This window comes from Nicotiana sylvestris, chromosome 7 (genome assembly GCF_000393655.2).
Source record: "Nicotiana sylvestris chromosome 7, ASM39365v2, whole genome shotgun sequence".
Classification (NCBI taxonomy): Eukaryota; Viridiplantae; Streptophyta; class Magnoliopsida; order Solanales; family Solanaceae; genus Nicotiana; species Nicotiana sylvestris.
The window spans coordinates 42,715,357-42,738,829 of NC_091063.1; the positions used below are offsets into that span (position 1 = coordinate 42,715,357).

Consider the following 23,473-nt stretch of genomic DNA (forward strand, 5'->3'; position numbering starts at 1 on the left):
AAGTCCAAAACCAATCTTGAAAATCTTAGAAATCTTTGAAAAAGAATTAAAGTCCTTCTACTTTGGACAAACTGTCCAACTACCTTAGGATATGATCTTGAAAGTCAAAAATCAATCTTTGACTTGGAAATCTTGAAAATCTTGAAGGAAATTTGCAAGCAACTTGGTACCAACTTGTACTCAACTTCTAGCACGACTATTGTACCCTTCTTTGACATCAAGTAAGTCCTTTTTATGTTATAAAATCGTGACTTCATGTAAGACTTATTAGGCTGCAAGTTTGGACACATTTTAGGTGCCAAAATGGTCCAAAAATAGGCTGATTAGGACCTTCTTCAAAGGATGTCTCTTGGAATCCAATACTCCTCTTCTTGGACATAAATTTGGGCCATAAAACAATTGTAATACCTAACCAATTCATATCCTTTATCCTTGAGCTCTTTCTCCCAATTAACAACTTCTTTATTTGCACTTGAAGTCTAATGACCTTGTTTTTGCAACTCTTTAGCTTTACATCTTGTTAAAGGCCCTCTTTGAGATTCTAAAGTTTCATCCTTGTCCTTGGGTAGAGTTGAGCTTCCTAGGATGCTATCAGCTATCATCAAGTTTTGGGCTGAATGCCATATTTGGGCCTCGTGCCAACTGTTTTGGACCCTTAAGGGATTTTTACTACTATTCCTCACTGTTTTGACTTCATATTTGTACTCAGTCATGTTGTATTCTACTGTTTTCATAACTCAGGCATCATTACTCTGTTTTAACATCTTAAATGATATTTTCGGCTGAGCATCATATTTTACTGTGCCCGAGTGGCTTTGAGAGATTTCTGATTGAGTGAGGTCGAGGGCCTGTGTTGTGATGTTATTATGGGATCGGGCTGCGCGCTGCAACGATATTGTACTGATTTATAATTATGAGGCCGAGGGCCTGAGTTGTTATGCCACGAGGTGGCTTGATATGAGGCCGAGAGCCTGTTTGATTATACCACAAGATGGCTTGTTATTGCGCGGCCATAAGGGGCCCCTCCCGGAGTTTGTACACCCCCAGTGAGCGTGGGTACCCAGTGTTATATGTGATATAGCCCGAGGGGTTGATGTTGTTGCATGTTATTGCCCGAGGGGCTGATACGAGTGATTGTGAGATAGCCCGGGGGGATTATTCTATTGGTATTTTGCCCAAGGGGCTGATTTATGTATCTATCTTTCTCCTTGTTTTCATTCACTCGTTTGAACTATTAAAAGATGTTTTAAAGAGGTTTTCACTGAACTAAGGTGTTTTTACGAGCTTTCACTGTTTTATTGCATTGTATTGGTTTTATACTGCCTCGTTGTAGCATTTTGCTGTGTTTTACGTATTTTCTTATCACTCAGCTACCTTTACTTTTATTATTTACTGAGTTGGCGTACTCACATTACTCCCTGCACCCTGTGTGTAGATCCAGGAGTCTCGGGTCATGCTAGCGAGGGCTGATTGCTTCCAGCAGGCTGTTCGAAGTTCACTAAGTAGCTGCTCGGCGTTCGCAGCCCAGTGCTTCTCCTTCTTATCTTTATTTTCCTTGTACTAGCCTTGTACTCTGTGTAGACTTTTCATACTCTTAGACGGATGTTTTAGATTCTCATGACTGGTGACACCCCGATGTCGGGCTGTGTTGTTTCCGCAATTGTTCTATCACTCTTTATTTTGGGATTTATAGCGTATAAATGACTTAAAAATCAATTATTATAACTATCTTAAATGGTTTGAGGGTTTGTGTTGGCTGGCCTTGTTTCACGAGAGGCGCCATCACGACCGGGTCTGGTTTGGGGCCGTGACATTGACTTTAGACTAAAACTTGATGCTCTCGATGCAATAGACTATGAAATATTCTCGCAGGCTGGTATTGAGATCAAACGTTTCACTTTCTCTAGAAAGAATTGAAATCTTATTTTTTTCACATCCAATCCATGCTTTGCAGAAAAACCTACAAGCGATACAAACAAACAAAACGAACAAAAATTTTCTTCCCAAGTTTGCACTAGGAAATTTTTGTGTGTTATTGAAAACACATTAAACTATCTTTTCTATTGTAGAATAACGAATTAAAAAAGATATTTTTTTTATTAATAGGGGATGTCGTACCCCGTGTTACTAAGAAAGAAGGCAACCAGGGGATGTAGTACACTGTGTTGATAATAAGATAAGCCTCGTGGCATTCTAGGATGCTACTAGGGAATGCCGTACCCTATATTGGCAATAAAATGAGGCTCATGGCACTTTGAGATGCTACTAGGGAATTTCATACCCTATATTGGGAATAAGTAATGCAGCCAGGGGATGTAGTACCTTGTGTTGGTGATAAAATGAGGCTCGTGGCACTCTGAGATGCTACTGGGAAATGTCGTACCCTATGTTGGCAATAAAAATGCAACCAAGGGATGTAGTACCCTGTGTTGGAAATAAGGTTAGGCTCTTTGCTCTCTAATATTCTACTAGGAAATGTCGTGCCCTATGTTAGCAATGAGAAATACAACCAAGGGATGTAGTACCATATATTGGCAATAAGAGCTCATGGCTCATTGAGATTCTACTAGGGAACGTCGTGCCCTATTTTGGCAATAAAAATGTAACTATGGGATGTAGTACTCTGTGTTAGCAATAAGATGAGGCTCATGGCACTCTGAGATGCTACTAGGGATATGTCGTACCCTATGTTGGCAATAAAAATATAACCAGGGGATGTAGTACCCTGTGTTAGCAATAAGATGAGGCTCGTGGCACTCTGAGATGCTACTAGGGAATGTCATACCCTATGTTGGCAATAAAAATGTAACCAGGGGATGTAGTACCTTGTGTTAGCAATAAGATGAGGTTGTTGGCTCTCTAAGATTCTACTAAGGAATGTTGTACCCTATGTAGGCAGAAAATAATACGACCAAGGTACGTACCCTGTATTGAAGATATGGTATTGATTCCCTATAATGAAACTAAAATAACATGATAACATGTATATTGGAAGGAAATCAAGGATTTGATAACTTCACTTGGTGGGTGTTCGTCTTTCCACTAACTGTTTCCTAAAATTGTTCTTTTCCTGTTCCGAACAAAGAAAAATTTGTTAATTTTAAAATGGTGGTCAGTTTGTGGCCTTGATTTCGTGGGTGACTTGACCTTGAGCCCATTACACTTGTCAGTTTTCTGTCAATGGTCGTACAAATTGCCGGGAGATTCGATCTTTACTTTCTGGAGATCTTATTTCTCAACATCAAAGACTTGCTATTTTGTGCCTATCACCCTTTGTATTTATGGCGCAAACAACCTTGCTCCCGAAACCACTTTTAACTAAGTAACTTTTGTTGGCCCTTAAAACATTGTTCAGTTCTTCAGGCCTTTTCCTCGTCAGGAGAAATCACAGATGGCTTTATGCCTTTGCCCATACTATTTATACCCAGAAATTTTCTTCATATAATAGGGAAACTCTAACCAATTTGCGACCTTTTCTTTGCTTTGCTTTGACAAAATTAGACTGAAAGGGACTCAAAAAAGTAATGCAAAAGAGAACAAGAAAGTGAAATAATAGGTATTACAACTTAATCAAGAAACGTCCCTTTCAGGGGGAAAAATAAGAAAGGACTTATATGGAGGAATATGCCGACTTCAATGAACATGACATACACTTTGGGCTAGATGGATCCATCTGAACCATAATTCTCGAAATCTCTTGTAAACTTACTTTGAAACTGAGTTCTTTGTCTTAACCATGCTTGTGTCGGGATATAAAAAGACCTAAAATCGATCAACGATGCCCTTTGTGGGTTTTCACCAATTGACCTCTCTCATTTGCCTTTCTCTCAACTCATCATCGCCTTATAGTGCCCGTGAGGGTTTTCAGCAATAAGACTCTCTCATTTATTTTTCTCTCTTTACAATGAATGAGGCATCACCCACAGTATACTGACTTAGCATTCTCGAAATTTGATCAGAAGTTCTTAGTAGGGAAAGGTAAAAAGAACTATTAAACTAAATCACAACTTTTGGAACCATTTTGACGGAGCAACCGTCGAAAAATAAAATAAAATCATGCCCCAGTTTCTTTGAATACTGGAGGAATGTGAATTTTTATTTGGTGTGACCGAACCCCAGAGTGAGGATGCCTACGTATCCTTTCGGAATCAGGTCGGACGTAGTTCAATTAACTTGAACTTGTTTTGACTTTTATTTTGTTTTTTTTAACTCTTTTTTTCTTTTTTTTAATTAAAGTACTTTGGTTCCAAAAGAGAGAAAAATAAAGAAATATAAACAAAGCTTCAAAGGGCTAACTAGGGTTGACTACTGTTTGGGTAGCGAGAATGAAAGCCTTTCGTCATCTCAACCTGAGAATGCTGAGTATAAAAATGCCCCAACAAAGGCATGTCAAACATAGTATCTCTTGATTGCATCCCTGTTGACAGATATATCAATCACCTTTCCTTCTATATCTATCAAGTGTAGAGCTCCTTTTGACAATACTTTTTTGATAAGGTAAGGAGATAAGGTAAGGACCTTGCCAATTCGGGGCGAACTTCCCTTTTGCTTTCTCCTGGTGCGGAAAGATGCGTTTCAAAACAACTGTCCTACCTCGAATTTTCTTGGGCGCACTTTCATATTGTAAGCGTGTGTCATTTTTTGTTGGTATAACTGACCAAAACAAAATGCCGCCAAACTCTTTTCAACATTCAAACTCAATTGTTCCAATCGGGACTTCACCCATTCAGTGTCTTCAATCCCTGCTTCAACAACTATTCGGAGAGAGGGAATCCCAACTTCAGTAGGTATGACCACTTCCGTGCCATAAACCAACAAGTAGGGCGTTGCGCAACTGATGTACAGACAGTTGTCCAGTATCCCAAAAGAGCAAAAGGCAATTTCTCGTGCCATTGTCTAGACCCTTGGACCATCTTCCTAAAAATCTCCTTGAGGTTCTTATTCGCAGCTTCAACAGCTCCATTAGCTTTGGGCTAGTAAGGAGTAGAATTGTGATGCTCAATTTTAAATTTTTCTCATACTCCTTCATCAGATGATTATTCAAATTAGCAGCATTATCTATAATAATGGTTTTTGGAATACTGAAACGACAGATGATGTTGGAGTGAACAAAGTCTACTGCTACTTTCGTGGTAACTACTTTCAATGTAATAGCTTCCACCCATTTGGTGAAGTAATCAATTGCAACCAAGATGGATCCATGCCCATTTGAAGCTTTTGGCTTGATTGGCTCAATGACATCCATTTCCCCAAGCAACAAAAGGCCAGGGAGCCGACATCGGATACAACTCTGAAGGAGGTAAGTGAATCAGGTCACTGTGAATCTGACACTGGTGGCACTTGCAAACAAAACAAAAGCAATCTCGCTCCATAGTAAGCCAATAATATCATGTCCAAAGGATTTTCTTTGCTATAACATATTCATTCATGTGCGGAACACATACTCCTGAATGCACTTCATTTATAATCATTTCAGCTTCTTTTGCATCCACACATCTCAACAAATTCAAATCCGGAGTCCTTTTGTATAGGATTTCCCCACTCAAAAAGAAACCATTTGAGAGTCGCCTAATAGTTCTCTTTTGATCCCTATTAGCATGTTCCAGATATTCTCTTATTTTCAGATACTGTTTGATATCACGGTACCATGGTTCACCATCTAGTTCTGCTTCAATTGTATTGCAATAACCATGTTGATCCCGAATTTGAATTTCTAATGGGTCAATATGAGTATTACTTGGATATGGAAGCATTGAGGCCAGGGTGGCTAAGGCATCAGCTAATTCATTGTGAAACCTGGGAATGTACTGGAACTCGATGGACTTGAACCACTTACTAAGATCTTCCACATATTGTCTATATGGAGCTTGATGTCTCGAGTCTCCCAATCACCTTGAGCCTGCTGAATAAGCAAATCTGAATCTCCCATCACCAACAATTCGTGTACATTCAGGTTTATTGCCATGTTCAGGCCCATGATGCAAGCTTCATATTCTGGTGTGTTGTTTGTACAGAAGAAACGAAATCGCGTCGTGGCAAGGTAATGTTGCCCAGTAGGGGATACAAGAGTTGCCCAATCCTTACGCCTTTGATGTTGCCAGCCCCATCAAAGTATAATTTCCAAACTTGATGGTCATCTTGGACTGCTTCTTCAACTAAATTAACCTCTTCATCTAGGAAGTATGTGTTCAAAGATTCATATTCATCATAGACCGGGTTTTTTGCCAGATGATCCGCCAAAGCTTGTGCCTTTATGGCAGTGTGAGTGACATAAACAAAATCAAATTCTATGAGCAAGATTTGCCACTTTGCCAATTTGCCAGTTGGCATCGGCTTCTGAAAGATGTACTTCAGGGGATCCATTCGGGATATGATGTAAGTTGTATAGGCCAAAAGATAATGCCTAAGCTTCTGAGCAACCCAGGTTAAGGCACAACATGTCAGTTCCAAAAGAGTGTATTTGGCCTCATAAGTGGTGAACTTTTTGCTCACATAATTTATTGCTTGTTCCTTTTTGCCTGTGGCGTCATGTTGACCCAGAACACAACCAAAGGAACTATCCATTACTGACAGATATAAAAACAAAGGCCTACCAGGTTTTGGCGGGACCAAAACAGGGGGATTTGACAAATATTCCTTGATCTTATCAAAAGCTTCTTGGCACTCATCTGTCCACTTGATAGCGGCATTCTTTTTCAACAACTTGAAAATAGGCTCACATGTGTGTCACGACCCAAACCGATGGGCCACGACGGGCACCCAGTACCTTACTCTACTGAGTACCAACATAATATATCTTTCATATCATTTTATCATAGGTAAATGAACTGGAGTAAAGCATGAAAAAATACAAACTTATACATATGAAGTACGGGCCTATAAGCCCGTCATAATTCTTTATATACTCGAAACATAGGCCGACAAGACCATACAAGTATTCGTATACATGACATCTATTTACAAGCCTCTAAGAATACATAATAACATAAAGGCCAGGACAGGGCCCCGCCATACTAATCAATACATGTACTAATCATACTGACCAAAGAAGCAACTCTGGAGCAAATGGAGCGCATCAACACCTTCCTCTGAGCTGATAGCCTACTTGGAGGACTCTCGACCTGTCTATCAGGAATTGCGGGCATGAAACGCAGCATCTCCAAGCAAAAGGGACGTCAGTACAAATAATGTACCGAGTATATAAGGAATGAAAACCAATAACTGGTAGACATCAGAGAAACATGGAGTAAAAGACTCAACGTGTATATTTGAATAACTTATGTGTATAAATGTCATACCATGCATAGGTATATGCGTTCATAACATCATCAAGCCTCTGAGGGCATCCCATCATATCATCTCGGCCACTGTGGGTAAATCGTCAACGTATACCAGCTGATCAGGTGGTGGTGCGTATATAACGCCATAACCTTTTCCCATATCCCATATACATAATATACATATATAACACCGTCTAAGTCATGGGTAAATGCACACGTAAATGAACGCAATGCATGAGAAGTACGTTAATAAAATCTCTCGGAATGTCATAAGACCATTATGCCTTTGATTAATATCATGAAGTAAACATTTTCAACTTACGTATTTATCTGAGACCCATGAACATGTGATAAAATAATAGGACACATGGGAATTCAAGAATATAGGCACCTCTAATACTTTTATGAATAGAGTCATTTATGAAAGTTGTGCACTTTCTCGTTTCATTTGTATCGTACGGATCATGCCAAAAAGAAAGAAGGGATAGCCTTAACATACCTGGAGTAGGGAAAATCCGTATGATATTCTTTGAGAAATATTGCATCGAGTACCCTTCGAATCGCAAAACCCCATTGCTATAACATCAGATAGTCTCGTATGATCTTTTGTAGCAAAGTCACATTGACAGAATTTTGGATAAGTTACTTCTAGGCGGAGGAAATAACCGAATCACCAAATGAGGGCTAGAAAGCAGTGAAGATGAAGCTCATCAAAAATTCCAGCGAACATCAACAATTTGGAAAGCAAATTCAGTTTTTGAAAGAAAACAAATGAAATAGGGATTTGAAACCTCACAACAGTTTGAAAATGAACTTGGTTTCAATTGGTTCCTTTGTATTGTCTCAACCCCAAATGTTCCAAGGAAATTTCAGCTTATCACTAAAGTTTGAATACGTAAGAAGCCTCCCGTAATCTCTCACTTTTCTATTTCTTTCGTGAAGCTTGATAATTGGGTTTTAGATTTGGTTTTTCAGCTGCCTCCCTTCGTATATCCATGAGTGTGTGACTATATGCCACCTAATAAGGAATGACTCTTAGTCATTTCTTTAAGGTTTGGCTGACTGCCACGTGGGGATGGGGGTGGGGATTTCAATTCTTATCTAATTAATTAATTAACTAATTAGGTAATATCCCGCTACCCGGTAATTAACCAGTTACCCGCATGATTAAAAAATTTCTCGGATTACTTAAAATTCTACTCATTTTTAATATACTTTATACATTCTACTGCTATGATCATATGGTACCTTGTACGGTATTAGTCCGTAAATATCGGTTATTATTGCTCGGCCCGTATTTTACCCCACTATGCCAAACTTGGACGAAAATTCATTTTCTTTGACTTGCTTCCCCTCTCACCTTCATGAATTTACTCATCACTTGTTTGAAATAGCATGATGTTAAATAATCCCATTCCCGAACTTACGACGAAACTTTAACATACGAAAATGCAAGATGTAACAGCATTCCCCCTTTTGGAACATTCATCCTTGAATGTTGACTGATGCACTTATCATTCTCATAACCCATAGATCTTACGAATACTTTAGTGCTCCTCTTTCCATCTAGGCAACTGTTCTGTGAATAAGTCCAAAGGCTAGGGCATTCCTCCCTTTAGTCCTCTTCCCCATACCACGACTTGTGGTCGGGATCTTTCCAATCTCGTAACTGTTGCTACTTTCTATCATGCAGCTTGTACGACTTTGACCTTGTAAGTGCGCCTATGCGACTCATCTTCCCTTTTTCCTTTATCTTCTAGCCAATTTCTAGGCCTCACTTCGCAAACATATACAAAGTTTGATGAACTGTCCCTCTGGGCATTTGTAGGTATACTAAAGTTCTTTGCTCGGTATTTTGTTGAAATTACAATTATTGCTACATCTTGTTTCATAGACCCGGTTATCCATCCATATGATTTTACTGCATCTAAGTAGGTCATACTATACCATAACTCTTACCTTGGTTTCTCGTTACTGAGGTCTGCTAGCAAATTTCAGGTTACTTTTGTTGCACTTTAGGCATAAATCTCAGTCCTTTAATGCTCCTTCATTATCGTTCGTCTTAAGAAGGATGGTGTAATCTCATGTCATACTTTGTAACTTGTATCTGTCCATTGTTGATTCACCTCAATGTTGATCTACAATCCTCCACTTGAAGACTTGAAACTTTTTACGTAATACATTGTTGGGCTTACGTTGCATTGAGGAATATTTGAAGTGAATTCCATAATCGTATTTCACAGTGTCTCAATGTGATTCACCTTATGGGGGTATCCTAATCTCGTGCCGTCAGTGAAATCTTTTCTCCTTCTCTTCTTCTTCTTTTTTTTTTCAAACCATTATTCAAATGAAGGTCCAAATGTCATCCTTTATCTGTCACAATTACGCCCTCATTTTATTACCAGGTCAGCATTTCATTCTTTCTAAATGCTATTAATCTTAAACTCCCTTGAGTTCATTTAGGCTATACTGAACTTTCAATAACTTAGAGAAATCATTATCTCTCTTGTTTTTATGGACTTAATCCCGAGGACTTATCCATTCTCGTCACCTTTTCACTTGTCTTTCCTTATCCTTACTCATGTGTTCTTAAAACTTTGTCGCTCTACCATTCTTTAGCTTACGACCTATACATATCCATTTATACTACTCGCAATTTTCCTTCAACTTGCTTGTACCATAGATTTCCTTATGTTATTCTGGAATGTCAAGCGAGACATCACATCATCTCTAACCCTTCTCTACTCTCTTAACTAGATTTCGCAGTACTTAGAAACCATAGGCTGGAAGACAAGCCGCTGACGATGCCACTATCATTCCCGGTTAATGATCCCCGCACTTCTAGCCTTCTACCCGAAGTATGGACTATTTACAACTTTCCGCATTTGAGTATCTCATACGTTGTTCACCTTTTCCTTACTTACTTAAAATCTCGCATCATATTTTCTATCTCTTTCATAACCTCCCTTCCACATAGGTATGATTCACACCACCAATTGAAGCTCTGTTATAATACTACAATCCAGCGGGAGCTTCATACTAGCTTCATATGAGGCTGTTACTTTTTTTAACTGGATTTATCATAGAGCCATTATAGACTATGGTTGTTGTACCATCTCTCTCGTACCTCTGATTTTAAGGGAGATCCTGCAATGTTTTCGATCACGATGTTTCTATTTTTCTGGGTCCAATAATCAAACTCCTGATTTACTTGGGGGTGTAACTCTTTAGTTTCCTCCTTCTGATCTGCCTTTACGTCGTCTTAAGCTATCTTCCGATCTGTGGTTCCTGGTATTATTTATTCTATTTAGCCTTTCATGGGCGCTGAGGAATATGCATGATATAATCCTTTAATAATTTAATTTTTCATTTATGACCTGGACTTAATTCTTTCTTTTAACGTATACCAGAATCTTCTATGGTTGTATATGCTGCATGTATAAAACTCTGATTCCTTAAGTGCATTCATAACGTAACTAACTCTGGATCATTGATCGAATAATTTCTTTCGTTCCATTTTAGCTTTCTTTTAACGTAAGCTATTACTTTTCCTGGTCCTTCTGCCCCCTTGTTGCGTCCATACTTAGCTCATCTTAGTGCCCCACACATTCTAGAGTTTTCGTGCAACTCATATGGTTTGAATATTACTTTTAATTTTACTTACCGTTCATTAGCCATGGTAGGTGCCACTTTCCTTTGGAGTGCTTCTAATGTTGTTGTGAGACTATTGTTACACGACCATTTTCTCTTTAGGTCGTTGCGCTTAGGTTGAATCCTTCTTCCTTATTTCCTCAACTAGTCTTTCATTGTAGTACTTAGGGAGAACACTTAACTCTGGTAAAGTTGTGAGATTATTACGGACCTTTTGATGTCCTTCCTTGCCTATAATCATCCGCAGTTGCCTACCTTCGTGCCCTTATGCTTGTAGGGTCTCTTTTGAACTAATATTTTTACTGCCTTCCTAGTGGTACATTTTTATCCTCGTAACACTCATACGGTACCTTTAACTACTGCGACTCCTATTTGAATATATCTCAAGTATTATAATGATATTACTGCAAGGCTAAATTCTCCATGTTGGGGTTTACTACATTTATATTGCATGATCTGCTGATCCGTCTGTAACTTCTTGTCTAGTCATGACTAGGCTCTTTCTAAATCAACTACTAACTACTCATCGACCCATTCTCATATCCATATTCCGTGTAATATCCTTTGTCTAACTTACCTCTTGTACTGGCTCCTCATTTATCAATAACCTTCCGAGCAGGAACCCTTACCTCCTTTTTCTGATGTTGTGCTTACATAATGTTCTGGAATCATAGCATTTTTGTAGGATTCGGATAAGTGTAATCTCGTCCCTTTCTCATTTTTATCGCATTCTTCCTTTATCATTTCATATCCCCCCTTTAGGGGAGTACTAAGACTTGGAGCTCCGACAACCTGCCTATAGATGTTTTTTTCTCTCCATCTTTGGCGTCCTTTTGCATCATCAATGACCCTTACTAGCGTTGCAGTAATCCTTCTGTACTAAGGATAACAAAATTCCTCACTCGCAATGGTGGCACTTAGTGTAACTAGCACATATAGTCCCTTAAGCCTAACTTTGCTCACATTGCTTGCTTAAGGGAAGCGTCTTCCTGAATGACCATTCTCTGAATTTCTGATAAATCTTCTTTTGTTGTCCATTCTATTTATTGTCGGTACGAAATCTGAAATTTTCATGATGTCGACCATTATCAAATCACTAAATCCCTAATTCATGTTTACTTTATCATTCACCAGCCCATATTGATCTCTATTATTTTGGGGTCTAGTCTTTCCTATTGGTAATCACATTAGAGTCACGAACTTACTTCTTGAAATGATGATATGACTTTATGGCCTATACTCTTTTGTTGTCTTAAGGCCTATCACTTCTCATCTCTTCCTTCACCTGACTATGGACCCGGTAATACCGTCATCTTTTTGATCTACTGTTGACATCCATGTATCGCATCTTACTCATAATTCTTCCTTGCCTCTCTCCTCATTACTCTGCTAATATTTCTGCCTATCCCTTTCTTGTGAAAACTTCAGCAAGACATTCTTTTGCTTTTTGCTCCCCTTGCTTCATCCATCAACTCTTCGGGTTGCTCAACATCCTTGCTCTACTAGGGACGAGAGTCATACTAAGGTAATATTTATCCCTGGGCTTTCGGTACCTATCTTCTGAATTTTTTTCAACCATGCTAGTATTCACATCTAATTATAATATTCAAGAGTGCACCATCTGGGTGTCTTACAAGAAGATCTATTAACACATTTATAATACCCTTCAAAAATATCAACTAACACAAACAATCCATTCACCATTTTGGGTTACTCTAACCCCAACTGGATCTTGATGTTCCGTCCTTTTCTTAAACTACACCTGTTAGCCCCCATAGGGCTATAATTGAGATGGGTACGGCCAATTGTACATACCTTTGTTACTGTTGAATATAACTCAAAAAGCTTATATTCCTCTGCCTGAATTATAAACACTGTTAACTTTCATTGACTGGGCGCCTCGTACTCTTCTTCATCTTGCTTCTTTTTCTTGTTGAAACTTGTATTTATCTTCTGAATCTCTCATTATCTTTCACCATTAAGGTATATAGGCATTCTTGCCTCAAGACTCCTTATCAAGAGGCTTAGGTTTCAATATGCATATGATCCGCTGAAGACCTCATATTTACTTATCATAAGCATGATGCAAAGTCGAGTTCCTCTGACTCAACTCTTCCATAGCCATGTCTTTTACCAACCATCTTTATGGATGTAGGTATAGTCTTATTATGAATAAAATAGAAGTTAGGAATTTGAATTCTTATAACTGAGCTCTACCACACGATCTAAAGTAAGAAGAAAGAGTGACAATCTTAAATGCCTTGTAGCCTCCTGCTTATAAGTGTGGTGCACGACACACCCATAAACAAGACTCTACTAGACACGGCTTGTAGACTCCTTAGGACAGAACTGCTCTAATAACACTTTTGTCATGACCCAAACCGATGGGCCTTGATGGGCACTCAGTACCTTACTCAACCGAGTACCAACATAACGTATTTTTCATATCATTTTATCATAAGTAAATGAACCGGAGTAAAGCATGAGGAAATACAAACTTATACATATGAAGTACGGGCCTATAAGGCCAACATGATTCTTTATATACTCGAAACATAGGCCGACAAGACCATACAAGTATCCGTATACATGACATCTGATAACAACTAGGTCGGGAATCCAAATTAGAGTAAGAATTTGAGAAGTAAATGCGGAAATAATAACAACAAGGAATAGAATTAAAGAGATGAAAAATAAAGGATATGGGACGAATTCAAGGAAAGAATTCCAAGAACTTCCAAGAACGTAAGTTCTATAGCCTTGACAAGATCAAAGTAACAACGTCTTGATTTATGGAAGAAATCAAACGCCTTTACTTAAAAAGCAAATCAAAACAATAGATTCGGATCTTGACCACTTTACGAGTAACTTGAGACAACAATTAATAACTAGTATTAATCGCCTTCTAAGAATACCACAAAGGAATCAAAGATATCATAAAAGAGAAGTAATCTTACTACCTTGAACTAAGAACTAGTAAAGGTTGAAAGATAAATCTCAAAGCACAAGTAACAAAGGTTCAAAAGAACTCTCAAAGTATGATATACTTAATCAATAAATGTTGTATCTTATGAATGAGAAGAACTCCCTATTTATAGGAGTACTAAGTCATAAAAGTCCTTAAAATTAGGTAGGGTGGTTGCTAAGGCATACAAAGTCATTACAATTAGGTAGGGTGGTTGCTAAAGAGTAAGAAAAGTCATTAAAATTAGGTGAGGGCGGCCAAGACCCTTTGGGGCAGATTTGGGCCTTAAAACAACTAGTTTGGGCCATTGGTTTGGACTCCAATTGGGCTCCTTTTGAAACACCCCCTTTTGGACCTCTTTTAAACTTATTTTGAGCCCTTTTTGATGGACTTCAAGGGCTAATTTGGTGACCCAATCTTCCTCCTCTTGGACTTCAATTTGGACCACCATATAATTGTAAAATTTGGACAATTTATTTCCTTTGGTCTTGAGCTCTTCCTCTACAATTGAAAGCTTCTTTATTTGCCATTGAAGTCTAGCAACCTTAGTTTGCAACTCTTTAGCTTGAGATCTTGTATATGGCCTTGGAGCTTCCAAAACTCTATCCTTGTCCTTGATGCTATCACCTAGCCAATTCACATCCTTTATCCTTGAGCTCTTCCTCCCAATTAATAACTTCTTCATTTGCACTTGAAGTCTAATGATCTTGTTTTGTAATTCTTTAGCTTGAACTCTTATTAAAGGCCATCTTTGAGATTCAAAAGCTTCATCCATGTCCTTGAATAGAGTTGAGCTTCCTAGGATGCTATCATTCCCCTCTTCTTGAAGAAAATTCGTCCTCGAATTTTGACCTTGCAAGAAAAAGAAAACACGCACTAGTAAATGGTATCCACTAATCTGAAAAAATAGTAGGAATAAAATAAGATAGTGACAATGTGTCCATTTAACCCAATCAATCCTAATAGGTATAAATACTCCCTTATAAAGAATATGGACATCATCATCCCAATAAAATTTATGTCTACCTAGATTAATACAATAAAAACCTCTCTTAGATGCACCATGCAATGGAACTTGCAATTCGATCTTGTCGGTACGGCAGTCCATGAGTATACATGATAAAGAAATTATAAGAGAGTAACTACACATCCATTTAATATAAGTACCTTTACCACATTTAACAAACAAGATACATTCATGATATAGACTACTAACTACAATTACAAATCTCATGGATTCCTCTACATGAAAGAGTATTTGATCACCAGTATTACAACAATCATGCATATCCTCTTTACTAGAAACAAATACTTTTACAATCTTACAATGAACATGACTTGAAGAATGACTCCCCATCACATAACAAAGATCACATTCTTTAGCACATGAAAACTCATTAGCCACTTGAATAAGATAAGAAGAAATATTTAACTCATTTGCAAGCCTCTTCACAGAAATTCCATGCCTCTTTCCACCAAGTTGGAATAAGTAATCATCTATGTCATACACAATTTCAAAAGGAAGCGAATTACTCTTACACATTAACTTAGATATTATAGTTAATGACTTGATGTGCATCAAAATATCATCATCTACAAAAATTATAAAGTCACCAATATAAGAAATAAGAGTGTAATTCATTACCTCCAAAAATACCTTAGGTGTTCTAGAAAGACCAAGAATGCAAATAAACCAATTATACATACCATACTTGGACTTATTTACCAATGGAACATCATCACCTTGTATTCTTTTATGCAATGGCTCCACCTTAGCAATGCTTTTAGGCAACTCCATGTCATAACCCTGTAAATAAGAATCGAAATAGTCAAAAGGTTTAATAACAAAGAATTTAATCAAGCTTTTGTCTTCCACCATCCAACAAGAATTGATATTGCCGAATTTATGTTGGAATCCAATTGGATCTTTTGCCACCATCTCTTGCGCCTCACCACTCCTTTCAAAAGGTATTTCATCACGTGGCTGCACAAAATCACAAGAACTAAAACAAGAAAGAGTTAATGGGTTAGGAAGTAAAGAAACGTTTTTCTTGCTTACACTCTCTTTGGCTTTTATCGCAAGACTAATGTTTTCCTCACCCTTAGCCTCTTTTCTCTCACTAAAGAGTTCTTTTCCTTCACTCAATCTCTCTTGTTTCTCTCTCTCTACCTTACAAACTTTGTTTCTCTTATTGCTTTCTCTCTTTTCTTTTTTCTCAAGATCATTGTTTACCTCACTTGACATCCCACTCTTTTTACTCAAGACAACCTCTCCTTTTTCCTCTCTTGGAATGTCAACATGCACTCCCTTACTCTTCTCATTCTTTTCTCTCTCGTATTTTTCCATATTCTTTTTAACAATCTTTTCATCTGCACAAATTTGTGAGGGAGTCAAAGGTCCAAGACTGAGTTTCTTCCCATTAACCTCAAAAGAGTATCTATTTTTTTCGATACTATATGAAGCACTTCTATAGATATTCCATGGCCTTCCCAACAAGATATGAAAACGATTCATGGGAATGACATCACACCAGATCACATCCTCATACCTTCCAATAGAGAATGGTAATAACACTCTTTTATCTACCTTTACTCCTTTCAACATGTAGGGATCAATATGTTCAACACAAGGCAAGTTCAATTTCTCAACCATATAAGTGCTAATTAAGTTATAGTTAAATGCTTTGTCAATTCTAAGGGTATAAATTGTAGACATCACTTTAGCTCTTGTTTGAAAAATAACTTTACCATTGTCTTCTTTCCATTCGATATATTGTAATATCGACCTTTCAAGAGTCATAGATCTACTCCTTCCACTGCAACTACCTATTTGAGATATCTTGACATAGATTAAAGGAAATATGAATCTCTCAAATTTGGCTTCTTTGTTTTTTTTTCAATTGTTCTCTCACACACTTTATCCTTTTTTTCTCTCGAAATGACCTTTGAACAAAATACTTTGTAGATTTATAGTTAAACCAACTCGTATGAAGTTCTTAGTAGTAAAATTCAGATTTTTGGGGAACTAATGAAAGAAAAACCAAATCCTAGAACTATTAGGCTCGGTTGAAACATGACGCGAACAAAAAGGAAAGGATTATATGTTTAGATTCGAAAGAGTAAGAAAATCTAGGATCCCCTCTTCTTGTTTCCTTTGTTAATTTTTGGTAACAAATTAGATACAAAAAAAATATCCCGGAGAGCACTCAATTCTATTTTTTTTGTTCTAAAAACTGATTTTCGCTTCTTTTTTTCTTTTTTTTTAATTTTTTTTTCTTTTCTTTTCTTTGCTCTTAGTATTCAAGAAATCCCAAGACTTACCAAGAATGAAATCTTGATAAAAACCGCTCTGATACCACTTGATAACAACTAGGTCGGGAATCCAAATTAGAGTAAGAATTTGAGAAGTAAATGCGGAAACAATAACAACAAGGAATTGAACAACTAGAATTAAAGAGATGAAAATAAAGGATATGGGACGAATTCAAGGAAAGAATTCCAAGAACTTCCAAGAACGTAAGTTCTATAGCCTTGACAAGATCAAAGTAACAACGTCTTGATTTATGGAAGAAATCAAACGCCTTTACTTAAAAAGCAAATCAAAACAATAGATTCGGATCTTGACCACTTTACGAGTAACTTGAGACAACAATTAATAACTAGTATTAATCGCCTTCTAAGAATACCACAAAGGAATCAAAGATATCATAAAAGAGAAGTAATCTTACTACCTTGAACTAAGAACTAGTAAAGGTTGAAAGATAAATCTCAAAGCACAAGTAACAAAGGTTCAAAAGAACTCTCAAAGTATGATATACTTAATCAATAAATGTTGTATCTTATGAATGAGAAGAACTCCCTATTTATAGGAGTACTAAGTCATAAAAGTCCTTAAAATTAGGTAGGGTGGTTGCTAAGGCATACAAAGTCATTACAATTAGGTAGGGTGGTTGCTAAAGAGTAAGAAAAGTCATTAAAATTAGGTGAGGGCGGCCAAGACCCTTTGGGGCAGATTTGGGCCTTAAAACAACTAGTTTGGGCCATTGGTTTGGACTCCAATTGGGCTCCTTTTGAAACACCCCCTTTTGGACCTCTTTTAAACTTATTTTGAGCCCTTTTTGATGGACTTCAAGGGCTAATTTGGTGACCCAATCTTCCTCCTCTTGGACTTCAATTTGGACCACCATATAATTGTAAAATTTGGACAATTTATTTCCTTTGGTCTTGAGCTCTTCCTCTACAATTGAAAGCTTCTTTATTTGCCATTGAAGTCTAGCAACCTTAGTTTGCAACTCTTTAGCTTGAGATCTTGTATATGGCCTTGGAGCTTCCAAAACTCTATCCTTGTCCTTGATGCTATCACCTAGCCAATTCACATCCTTTATCCTTGAGCTCTTCCTCCCAATTAATAACTTCTTCATTTGCACTTGAAGTCTAATGATCTTGTTTTGTAATTCTTTAGCTTGAACTCTTATTAAAGGCCATCTTTGAGATTCAAAAGCTTCATCCATGTCCTTGAATAGAGTTGAGCTTCCTAGGATGCTATCATTCCCCTCTTCTTGAAGAAAATTCGTCCTCGAATTTTGACCTTGCAAGAAAAAGAAAACACGCACTAGTAAATGGTATCCACTAATCTGAAAAAATAGTAGGAATAAAATAAGATAGTGACAATGTGTCCATTTAACCCAATCAATCCTAATAGGTATAAATACTCCCTTATAAAGAATATGGACATCATCATCCCAATAAAATTTATGTCTACCTAGATTAATACAATAAAAACCTCTCTTAGATGCACCATGCAATGGAACTTGCAATTCGATCTTGTCGGTACGGCAGTCCATGAGTATACATGATAAAGAAATTATAAGAGAGTAACTACACATCCATTTAATATAAGTACCTTTACCACATTTAACAAACAAGATACATTCATGATATAGACTACTAACTACAATTACAAATCTCATGGATTCCTCTACATGAAAGAGTATTTGATCACCAGTATTACAACAATCATGCATATCCTCTTTACTAGAAACAAATACTTTTACAATCTTACAATGAACATGACTTGAAGAATGACTCCCCATCACATAACAAAGATCACATTCTTTAGCACATGAAAACTCATTAGCCACTTGAATAAGATAAGAAGAAATATTTAACTCATTTGCAAGCCTCTTCACAGAAATTCCATGCCTCTTTCCACCAAGTTGGAATAAGTAATCATCTATGTCATACACAATTTCAAAAGGAAGCGAATTACTCTTACACATTAACTTAGATATTATAGTTAATGACTTGATGTGCATCAAAATATCATCATCTACAAAAATTATAAAGTCACCAATATAAGAAATAAGAGTGTAATTCATTACCTCCAAAAATACCTTAGGTGTTCTAGAAAGACCAAGAATGCAAATAAACCAATTATACATACCATACTTGGACTTATTTACCAATGGAACATCATCACCTTGTATTCTTTTATGCAATGGCTCCACCTTAGCAATGCTTTTAGGCAACTCCATGTCATAACCCTGTAAATAAGAATCGAAATAGTCAAAAGGTTTAATAACAAAGAATTTAATCAAGCTTTTGTCTTCCACCATCCAACAAGAATTGATATTGCCGAATTTATGTTGGAATCCAATTGGATCTTTTGCCACCATCTCTTGCGCCTCACCACTCCTTTCAAAAGGTATTTCATCACGTGGCTGCACAAAATCACAAGAACTAAAACAAGAAAGAGTTAATGGGTTAGGAAGTAAAGAAACGTTTTTCTTGCTTACACTCTCTTTGGCTTTTATCGCAAGACTAATGTTTTCCTCACCCTTAGCCTCTTTTCTCTCACTAAAGAGTTCTTTTCCTTCACTCAATCTCTCTTGTTTCTCTCTCTCTACCTTACAAACTTTGTTTCTCTTATTGCTTTCTCTCTTTTCTTTTTTCTCAAGATCATTGTTTACCTCACTTGACATCCCACTCTTTTTACTCAAGACAACCTCTCCTTTTTCCTCTCTTGGAATGTCAACATGCACTCCCTTACTCTTCTCATTCTTTTCTCTCTCGTATTTTTCCATATTCTTTTTAACAATCTTTTCATCTGCACAAATTTGTGAGGGAGTCAAAGGTCCAAGACTGAGTTTCTTCCCATTAACCTCAAAAGAGTATCTATTTTTTTCGATACTATATGAAGCACTTCTATAGATATTCCATGGCCTTCCCAACAAGATATGAAAACGATTCATGGGAATGACATCACACCAGATCACATCCTCATACCTTCCAATAGAGAATGGTAATAACACTCTTTTATCTACCTTTACTCCTTTCAACATGTAGGGATCAATATGTTCAACACAAGGCAAGTTCAATTTCTCAACCATATAAGTGCTAATTAAGTTATAGTTAAATGCTTTGTCAATTCTAAGGGTATAAATTGTAGACATCACTTTAGCTCTTGTTTGAAAAATAACTTTACCATTGTCTTCTTTCCATTCGATATATTGTAATATCGACCTTTCAAGAGTCATAGATCTACTCCTTCCACTGCAACTACCTATTTGAGATATCTTGACATAGATTAAAGGAAATATGAATCTCTCAAATTTGGCTTCTTTGTTTTTTTTTCAATTGTTCTCTCACACACTTTATCCTTTTTTTCTCTCGAAATGACCTTTGAACAAAATACTTTGTAGATTTATAGTTAAACCAACTCGTATGAAGTTCTTAGTAGTAAAATTCAGATTTTTGGGGAACTAATGAAAGAAAAACCAAATCCTAGAACTATTAGGCTCGGTTGAAACATGACGCGAACAAAAAGGAAAGGATTATATGTTTAGATTCGAAAGAGTAAGAAAATCTAGGATCCCCTCTTCTTGTTTCCTTTGTTAATTTTTGGTAACAAATTAGATACAAAAAAAATATCCCGGAGAGCACTCAATTCTATTTTTTTTGTTCTAAAAACTGATTTTCGCTTCTTTTTTTTCTTTTTTTTAATTTTTTTTTTCTTTTCTTTTCTTTGCTCTTAGTATTCAAGAAATCCCAAGACTTACCAAGAATGAAATCTTGATAAAAACCGCTCTGATACCACTTGATAACAACTAGGTCGGGAATCCAAATTAGAGTAAGAATTTGAGAAGTAAATGCGGAAACAATAACAACAAGGAATTGAACAACTAGAATTAAAGAGATGAAAATAAAGGATATGGGACGAATTCAAGGAAAGAATTCCAAGAACTTCCAAGAACGTAAGTTCTATAGCCTTGACAAGATCAAAGTAACAACGTCTTGATTTATGGAAGAAATCAAACGCCTTTACTTAAAAAGCAAATCAAAACAATAGATTCGGATCTTGACCACTTTACGAGTAACTTGAGACAACAATTAATAACTAGTATTAATCGCCTTCTAAGAATACCACAAAGGAATCAAAGATATCATAAAAGAGAAGTAATCTTACTACCTTGAACTAAGAACTAGTAAAGGTTGAAAGATAAATCTCAAAGCACAAGTAACAAAGGTTCAAAAGAACTCTCAAAGTATGATATACTTAATCAATAAATGTTGTATCTTATGAATGAGAAGAACTCCCTATTTATAGGAGTACTAAGTCATAAAAGTCCTTAAAATTAGGTAGGGTGGTTGCTAAGGCATACAAAGTCATTACAATTAGGTAGGGTGGTTGCTAAAGAGTAAGAAAAGTCATTAAAATTAGGTGAGGGCGGCCAAGACCCTTTGGGGCAGATTTGGGCCTTAAAACAACTAGTTTGGGCCATTGGTTTGGACTCCAATTGGGCTCCTTTTGAAACACCCCCTTTTGGACCTCTTTTAAACTTATTTTGAGCCCTTTTTGATGGACTTCAAGGGCTAATTTGGTGACCCAATCTTCCTCCTCTTGGACTTCAATTTGGACCACCATATAATTGTAAAATTTGGACAATTTATTTCCTTTGGTCTTGAGCTCTTCCTCTACAATTGAAAGCTTCTTTATTTGCCATTGAAGTCTAGCAACCTTAGTTTGCAACTCTTTAGCTTGAGATCTTGTATATGGCCTTGGAGCTTCCAAAACTCTATCCTTGTCCTTGATGCTATCACCTAGCCAATTCACATCCTTTATCCTTGAGCTCTTCCTCCCAATTAATAACTTCTTCATTTGCACTTGAAGTCTAATGATCTTGTTTTGTAATTCTTTAGCTTGAACTCTTATTAAAGGCCATCTTTGAGATTCAAAAGCTTCATCCATGTCTTTGAATAGAGTTGAGCTTCCTAGGATGCTATCAACATCTATCTACAAGCCTTTAAGATACTTAATATCATAAAGGTAAGGACAGGGTCCCATCATACCAATCAATACATGTACTAATCATACTGACCAAAGAAGCAACTCCGGAGCAAACGGAGTACACCAACACCTTCCACTGAGCTGATAGCCTACTTGAGGACTCTCAACCTGTTTATCAGGAACTTCGGGAATGAAATGAAGTGTCCCCAGGAAAAAGGGACGTTAGTACAAATAATGTACCGAGTATATAAGGAATGAAAACCAATAACTAGTAGACATCAGAGAAAGATGGAGTAAAAGACTCAACATGTATATCTGAATAACTTTGTGCATCATTTACTATTATAATGTCATGCATATGCATATAAATGTCATACCATGCATAGGTATATGCGTTCATAACATCATCAAGCCTCTAAGGGCATCCCATCATATCATCTCGGCCATTGTGGGCAAATCATCAACGTATACCAGCTGATCATGTGGTGGTACGTATATAACGCCATAATCTTTTCCCATATCTTATATATATATATATATATATATACGCTTATATAACGCCGTCTGAGCCATGGGTAAATGCACATGTATTTGTAATGCATGAGAAGTACGTTAATAAAATCTCTCGGAATGTCATAAGACCATTATGCCTTTGATTAATATCATGAAGTAAACATTTTCAACTTACGTATTTATCTAAGACCCATGAACATATAATAAAATAATAGGACACATGGGAATTCAAGAATATAGGCACCTCTAATACTTCTATGAATAGAGTCATTTATGGAAGTTGTGCACTTTTTCATTTCATTTGTATCGTACGGATCATGCCAAAAAGAAAGAAGAGTTAGCCTTAACATACCTGGAGTAGGGAAAAATCCGTATGATATTCTTTGAGAAATATTGCACTGTATTCCCTTCGAATCGCAAAACCCCATTGCTCGAACATCACACAGTCTCATATGATCTTTTGTAGCAAAGTTACGTTGACAAAATTTTGGATAAGTTACTTCTAGGCGGAGGAAATAACCAAATAACCAAATGAGGGCTAGAAAGCAGTGAGGATGAAGCTCATCAAAAATTCCAGCGAACATCAACAATTTGGAAAGCAAATTCAGTTTTTGAAAGAAAACAAATAAAATAGTGATTTGAAACCTCACAACGATTTGAAAATGAACTTGGTTTCAATTGGCTCCTTTGTATTGTCTCAACCCCAAATGTTCCAAGGAAATTTCAGCCTATCACTAAAGTTTGAATACGTAAGAAGCCTGTCAGTAATCTCTCACT

The 23,473-nt window shown here is 36.9% G+C and overlaps 1 protein-coding gene and 1 pseudogene across 1 annotated transcript; both read right to left on the bottom strand.

Moving 5' to 3' along the window:
* Window positions 1–4,780: 4,780 nt before the first annotated feature.
* LOC104229942 (uncharacterized) lies at window positions 4,781–5,245 on the bottom strand. The gene has a single exon (XM_009782672.2). It carries the CDS (start codon window positions 5,243–5,245, stop codon window positions 4,781–4,783), a length of 465 nt encoding a protein of 154 aa, XP_009780974.2.
* Window positions 5,246–5,387: 142 nt separating this feature from the next.
* LOC138873048 (uncharacterized) lies at window positions 5,388–5,977 on the bottom strand (annotated as a pseudogene).
* Window positions 5,978–23,473: the final 17,496 nt, after the last annotated feature.